General features: G+C 41.9%; 1 protein-coding gene across 3 annotated transcripts in view; it reads left to right on the plus strand.

Annotated features, from left to right (window-relative positions):
- Nucleotides 1-7,133, plus strand: part of IRF8 (interferon regulatory factor 8) — a 66,582-nt gene extending 59,449 nt beyond the window's left edge. For 2 of the 3 annotated variants that reach the window (XM_072636248.1, XM_072636250.1), the window contains 4 exons: nucleotides 681-728; nucleotides 2,701-3,087; nucleotides 5,718-5,833; nucleotides 6,000-6,317. In XM_072636248.1, the coding sequence (XP_072492349.1) occupies nucleotides 681-728; nucleotides 2,701-3,087; nucleotides 5,718-5,833; nucleotides 6,000-6,176 (728 nt within the window). In that variant the 3' untranslated portion in view covers nucleotides 6,177-6,317. Of the gene's footprint in view, nucleotides 1-680; nucleotides 729-2,700; nucleotides 3,088-5,717; nucleotides 5,834-5,999 lie in introns of all 3 variants that reach the window. The other variant, XM_072636249.1, reaches the window with a different exon arrangement.
- The last annotated feature ends 587 nt before the right edge of the window (nucleotides 7,134-7,720 follow it).

The following is a 7,720-nucleotide window of genomic DNA, read 5'->3' on the forward strand; positions in this document are numbered from 1 at the left end:
ATGTGAGAGTGAATACTCAGCTTCCCCTTCCCCTACTTTTTAAGGCAAGAGCCAGGTTTGGAAGCTGGATATGCAATTCCCAAAAGGATACTGACAGCTGTTATGGTGGCATGGTGTCAAGTGGACATGTGGATGTCTAGGGTGGGGAGAGGGGGACACATGCGGTGAGAGAGGGGATAGAGAATCATTCTACCTCTTCAGTATAAAGACATGTAAAGAAAATCTTTCCATTAGTCCTAGAAAATCATCTCTACTGAATTGCATATTGGGGAAAATACATGGATAATGGACAAGTGTGGGTAGTTTCTGAATTCTTGAATGCAGGGGATAAGGTCATAGGGATAGAGAGGTGGGGTTAATAACAGCTGAACAGTCATATTTTTCAAGGGCTTACCAAGATACTTGAGCACATCTAAAGAATCCCTCCCCACTGGACAGAGGAAGTATAAACCTCTATTCTGGTCTGGGTGAGACTTTGGTCTGCTCTTATGAAACCATGAGTCTATGTTATGGTTGGGAGGAATACTAAGAATTCAGCGGAAGTCTGTACTGTGGCCTAATGATCATGCTATATGTACATTTTTAAAGAAAACTGGTTTTTAAGGGGGGGGGGAAGGGAAGAATGTGTTTTCTGAACCCATCTTGTATGGCTGTAAATTTTTTTTTTCTCCTTCTTATAGCCATACCCTTGATGACCGGGTACCCTGCTTATGAATCTCATCATTCAGGTAAAGTAGCAGATAGGCTGACTGTATTAGCTAACATGTCAGAGTCCTCTAGTAAAGCTCTTCTCTCATACTTCTTGGCCCAGTGTTGACTGGAAATACTCCAAAACTGTTACCAGGGAATGTGAGGCTTTTTGACCTTTCAATCTGGAAAAGGCTTTCAGGATGAGCGTACCGTTGCTTAGCTATGCTAGAGCATGACCAACCAGTAGAAAGTCTGTCTCCCCTTACATGGTTGTATGGAAGCCTCCTAGCCCTATGGGCCTCTCTGAGAGTTAACAAAATAATGTTGAAAAAAAATCTGGAAAGCAGATTAAGTTCCTTAGAGAAAAATGATTTAGAGCAAGAGGGTCTGTGAACTTGGATAGAAAAAAAATACATCTTTATTTCAATAACCTCTAGTTGAAATTTAGCATTTCTTTCCATTATGATAAAAAAGCCCCATCCTTTGAGAAGGGGTCTAGAGGCTTTGCCAAACTGCCAAAGGCATCCATGACACATAAAAAATTAAGAACTCCTAGACTAGAGGCTAGTTAGTATTGATTTCTCCACAGTCAGTTTTCTTTGATCATGCTTGGGGTGCCTCTATGAGCTGTTGTTCAGTCTTTTCAATTGGTTCTGACTTTTTGTGACTCCATTTGGGGTTTTCTTGACAAAGATACTGGAGTGGTTTACCCATTTTCTTCTCCAGTTCATTTTACAGATGAGGAAACTGAGACATAGAGGGTGAAGTGACTTGTCCAGTTTGGAGTTCATGGCTCCATCTTTCAATCAGAGAAATTTCCAAGACAATCTTATTCAACTCTGTCTTTTGACAAAGGAGGAGACTGAAGGAATGGGGAGGAGGGGAGGGGATAATAGTTTTGTATTGAACTGTGCGCAAACTGTTATCAAGTCCTCTGTGTAATCATTGATGGCCATCTGTGAGTTGAATCAACTCTGGAGACCCCTTTCTTAATGCAGAGCTAATTGATTTATATGGTTAGTAGTCAACAAGCATTTTATTAGACAGTTTATGTGTTATTAGGTGCAATGTCATTAGCATTGTGTTCAAACCAGCTAAGCTAATGGACTCCCAATTTTCCTTCTTATAGTCAACTGACATTACCTTCTTCAGGGACATGAAAATTGCTTTGCATAATGTGGGCTAATAAGACAGTGATTTAAGAAGCTGCCCACAGCCTGGAGAGATGAACCAAGTAATATACATATAGTCCTAGAAAGTAACTCAGAAAATCAGTTGCACATGTATAGGATTGGGGAGGTATGGCTAGGCAACAATTTGTGTGGAAAAAGATCTGGAGTTTTGAGTGGAGCTTTAATAATGTTTATGTCACTATTAATAGAATTAATATTAATTCTATTAATAATTAATTAATAATAATATAAACTTAATAATAGTCACTATGACATGGCAATGAAAAGAACTTAGGTCATTTTATATTATTCTTAATTATTAATAGAATTGACAGAGTGCTAGTTTTGCTTAGACAACATCCAGAATATCATTTTCAGTTCTTAATTCCCTATGTTAGAAATAATATTGACAAATTAGGGAAGCTAGATGGTGCAGTGGATTAGAGCATGGGGCTTGGAATCAGGAAGACTCATCTTCAAATACACAAATTTCAGCCACTTATCAATTTTGCCCAGGGCTCAAGAGATGCATGATAAGGGGAAAAGACCACTTCTTTCTCTTTGCCAGTCCCCCAAATTGTATTTAGAATTAAAGAATTTGAGATTGAAACGCTTGTTCTCTATGTGGTCTAGGTCAAGTTCTGTAATCTCTTTGTGCCTCAGTTTCCTCATTTGTCAAATTGGCAGTTTGTACTGTTCAGGTATGGGTTGGATTAGATAACCTCTAAAGACTGTTCTGACCCTAAAACTGAGTGTATCTGGTCTCTGTGGTCCTTGTTAGCTACAGCTCTCTGCACCACCTATAGGCTAATGGTCCTTGTTTCTCCCTTTTCCACAGCTTATTCCCAGATGATGATCAGCTTTTATTATGGAGGCAAACTAGTGGGCCACACCACCACCACTTACCCTGAGGGCTGCCGGATCTCCCTGAGCCTTCCACCTCAACACCTAGAGAAGATGTATGGCCCTGAAAGCCTGGAGCACATTCGCTTCCCACCTGCAGATATTATCCAAAATGACCGTCAGAAGCAGGTCACCAAGAAACTGTTTGGCCACTTGGAGCGAGGAGTCCTGTTACACAGTAACAAAAATGGTGTCTTCATCAAGCGATTGTGCCAAGGGAGAGTCTTCTGCAGTGGGAACTCCATGATGTTTAAGGACAGGCCCAACAAATTGGAACGGGATGAAGTGGTCAAGATTTTTGACACAAATCAGTTTTTCAGGGGTGTGTATAAGGATTAGTCTTGTTCCTTGAACTTGAAATAGTGCCACCATCGTATAGCATTTAAGCTTTAAGTGCTGGGAGGCATAGAGCTGTGGAGCAGGGCCATAGGGAGATACAGACAGATGGGAATACTGGAATCCAACCTGCATTTCCATAGGGCTTACAAAGTACTTCCCTCCCAGTTCCCCCATGAGATGAGTAGTACAAGTATCATTCAGCAAATCAACAAGCATTTATTAAGTACCTACTTATTTATGAAGTACCTATTATGTACCAGTGCTAAACGTTCTAAATGCTTGGGTTTCAAAGGAGATATGACCAACCCAGGATCACATAACAAATAAGACAAAGAGCAGAGGTTTCCTGGCTCCCTGTCCAGTGTTCATTCTATTACACTACACTCTCTTTTGGTATAACCACTCACTACCTCTACACACTTTCACATCTGTTACCTTACTGGATCTTCTCAAGAATCCTGTGAGATTGACAGGATAGGTGTTTTTAATCCTCATTTTATGGATGAGGAAAAGGAGGCCTGGAAAGGAGAAAGTGGAAGAGACAGGTGTTGAACCTAGGTTTATTGTAGTCTTTTCAGCCATGTCCTACTCTTTGTGACCCCTTTTGGGGTTTTTGGCAAAGATGCTGGAGTGCTTCACCATTTTCTTTTCTAGCTCATTGCACAGATGAAGAAACTGAGACAAACAGGGTTAAATTATTTTGCCTGGTTCATACAGCTAGTAAATGTTTGAGGTCAGATTTGAACTCTGGCCTTTCTGACTCCAGGCCTGGTTCTCTATCCACTGTGCCACCTAACTCTTAGGTCTTCCCACTCCTAACTTAGTATCCATCCCACTACACAATGCCTTTCCCCTGTTACATTCATCATGGCCCTTTGCCTAGGAACCCTTCCTGTGGTTGGATTTGGAAACTGAGAGTTCACATTGTGTGTCCAAGATTCAATCCAAGTAATTCTTAATGAACATGCTGAGTACTTAAGAAATATAGGAGATTTAGTAAGAAAATGGTTTTTGTCCTCATGGAGTTTACACTCTTTAGTGAGAATATTAGAACATAAGTATGCCTTTGGAAAAAAAGTGCCTATACTGAGTGTCAGATGAAAGTTATGGATGATTACAAATAATGTAGGAATGGGGGGAAGCATGAGGCTGTAGAAAGAATGTTGGGACTTGGAATCACTTGCCTTGAACTCACTTCCTGACTCCCAGCCTTATGACCGTATGACCTTGAGTAAGTAAGGTCATGAACACTTCAATTCTTTTACACTCAGTTTCTGCATCTGTAAGTATTTTTGCTCCAGATCTGTGATTTCTTCAGCATGGTCATCTTTCTTTTGAGAACATTTTTTTTCCTGCCAATGCAGATTTGCAACTGTTTTGCAGCTTATGGTATGAAAGAACTGCCTGAGACACTGAGAAGCCTGGGGCCGTGTGTCAGAGGTGGCTTGAACCCATGGCTGTGTCTCTAGCCCTCTGCCTCTCTATCTGTTACAGGGTGCTAATGAAACTTTCACTGCTTCCACCTTACCGGGCTGTTTATGGGGAAGGTGCTTTGTTAAAGTGTAAAGGGCCATAGAAATGTAAATTATTATAAGGAATTCAGTGGTGCACAGTGGGTCATTCAGGAAGGCTTTTATAGAAGAAGGGAGATTTGAGCTGGGCATTGAAGGATGGATGAGATTGAAATAGGCAGAGTAGAAAGGGAAGGGGATTTTCAGTATCACCCAGAGGGGAGAGCACAAGGCTGGTTTAGGGGCTTGATTGGAACAAGTGTAGAAGCGTTTATTAAGTGCCTACTGTGTGCCAGGTACAGGATTATTATTTTTATTTTTTTAGGAGAATAGTTGGGGACAAAGATGGGAGGTTTTCATATGTTTCCCTATGACTTGAAACATCCAGGGTTATTGTACTGTTGTTTTTTCTCAATTAGACCCATAACTAGGAACTAGCACCTGCACAAATTCAGTTTGTGGGAAAAAGGGGGTAAACAAAAATCCCCCCCAGGATACCCCATGGTGAGCTAGTGCTACCATCACTACTGGTCCCAGAGCTAATTCTGGGTGCCCTTCGTGGCATGGATCCTTAAGATAGACCAAGTCCTGGGAATCTACCCTGGTCAGATGCAACTGTGCCAAGGTGGCAGTTGAGGCAGAAGGAGGGAGGCCAGGTGATGGGTGTTCCATTAACGAGACTCTTGGGGAATGGAGCTATGGTCTGGGATTGAGAGTGAGGATATGCTTCTTTCTGTAGCTGTGGAAGTCATCTGTACCTCATGAGCTTTTGTCACAACTTACATGGGAAAGATGTAGTCTCCCTCCCCTTTAGATGTTAGGCAAAGCCCCAGGTGTCCCATGCTAGTTATGACTCTATGCTCCACCTTCTTAGAAAAGGAAAGTCTGTTTTGTGACCCATTAGCAGCAATAGTGATGACTTAACTTCATGCTTTCTGATCTGAGGATGCTAGTGATATGACTGGCCTTAATTTATAAAGAATCTGAATTTTATGAGATTTCAGATCAATTGCAGTATGGACCTCAGGGGTGGGGCAGGAGGCAAGGAGGACTCACCCTGTTTGCCCTTGTCTTGAAGTGTCCCTTTTTGCTCTTTTGACAGAACTGCAGCAGTTTTACAGCAACCAAAGTCAGCTTCCTGACAGCAGAGTGATGCTATGCTTTGGCGAAGAGTTCCCCGACATGGCTCCGTTGCGCTCCAAACTCATCCTTGTTCAGGTGAGGAACAGTCCATCCTTAGCTAAGTGTGTTTTGGAATTCTATGAGGAATGTACGTTCTGACCATATAACCTAACCTACGTAAAGCACTTTGAAAACTTTAAAATGCTACATAAATTTTGGCCGTTGCTTTTGATTTAACCTCTAATTCCTTGCTTAACTCCAGGTGGAGCAGCTCTACATAAGGCAGCTGAGGGATGAGGCCGGAAAAAACTGCAGCAATACCCTCATGCTCCAGCCTCCCGAGGACATAGCCCAGCCTGATCAGGTCTTCAGATTCCAGGATATCTGTGGACCTCATCAAAGGCCCTTTTTTAGAGAAAATCAGCAGATCACTGTCTAGAGAACCCTTGTGCCTCTCCCTCATCCTATTGGACCCCACCTCTCACCCCATTTTCCATCGCTGTAGTATTAATAATACTGTTCTAGGCATTTTTTGGGAGGGGGGAGGATTCTGTGGGGAATTCATTTGGGAGGAACTATTCTGATCAGGTCCTTTATAAACCAAGGGTCTTGAAAAGGTAAAGTTTGAAAGAGAAACGGGGTCATCTCTCTAACCAATTATTGATACCTTTTGGTAGCTGGGATGGGACTGTTCCGATTTGTAGATATTGTGAAGACAATCTACTATTTTCTGCAGTTATTCTGATTGTCATTTACAGTGATTTTTTCCCCTTCTTTATCTTAAGATAACTGATATTTCCAGTGTTTAGGCATTGCTGTACAAATCCATTGTTGGTAGCCTGTGTAGGTCAGTGGGTAGAGTAATGCACTTAGGAAGACCTGAATCATTCTGCCTCAGATACTCACTATGTGACCTGTGTGGGGACTTGACCTCCCTCAGCCTTAGTTTCCTTATCTGTCAAATGGGGCTAGTATAGCACCTACCTCAAGGTGTTGTGAGGTTCACAGGAGATAACACATAAAGCAGTTTGCAAGCTATGTACATGCTAATATTCAAGCTCTTTGTAAACCCTGGTTTTTATTACCACTGAACAGCTGCTAAGGACACTTTGGTGAATGTCAGCCACCTGTAGCTAAGCTGTTTTCATCCTTTTATTTCTGTTCCATTTAAGAAACATGCAATCGTGAAGTGCCTCTTAGGAGTAAGGCAGTGGTCCTAGGCTCTGGGAACACCAAAAACATTCCAACAAACAAGTCGAGTCGGGATCTGCATTCAAGGAGTTTATATTCTCCATTAGTTAAAAGTGTAGGCTCATGCTGATTTGTGGATTGAAGTGCCTTGTTCTTTTTAAAGCATTTTTACAGGGATTTTAGATTTTTCAGACCCTATCCCAGCTGTGACAAAAGATTGTTGGAGCTTTAGTAGAAAGGGGGTCTGACCTGGAGTCAAAAAAGACATGGATTCTAAAGTCAGCTCTTGACTTTGCCCCTAACCAGCTGCTTGCCATTGGACAACTTAACTTCCCTTCATTTCATTATCTTTAAAATGAAAACACTGGTGAATGAGATGCTATTTGAAGGACCCTTTAAACGCTTCCATTCTGTGCCTTAAGGACTCCATCCAGGTCCAGAAGGTTCTTTCTAGCCCTGCTATTCATAGATTAAGAGTCTAAAGAGGACTTTCAGGTCATCTATTCCACTCCTCCCTTTTCACAGATGAAAAGACTGAGGGCCAGAGATGTTAAATAACTTGCCCAAGGTTACATGGGTAATATGGTAAAGGTGGAACCAGAGTGGATAGAACATCAGGTTTGGAGTCAGGAAGATCTGAGTTCAAATCCAGCCTCAGACACTTACTAGCTGGGTGACCCTAGGCAAGTCACTTAACCTTGTTTGCCTCAGTTTTCTCATCTGTAAAATGAGCTGGAGAAGGAAATGGCAAACCACTCCAGCATCTCTGCCACCCCAAATGGGGTCACAAAG

Source organism: Notamacropus eugenii, chromosome 1 (genome assembly GCF_028372415.1).
Source record: "Notamacropus eugenii isolate mMacEug1 chromosome 1, mMacEug1.pri_v2, whole genome shotgun sequence".
Taxonomy (NCBI): domain Eukaryota; kingdom Metazoa; phylum Chordata; class Mammalia; order Diprotodontia; family Macropodidae; genus Notamacropus; species Notamacropus eugenii.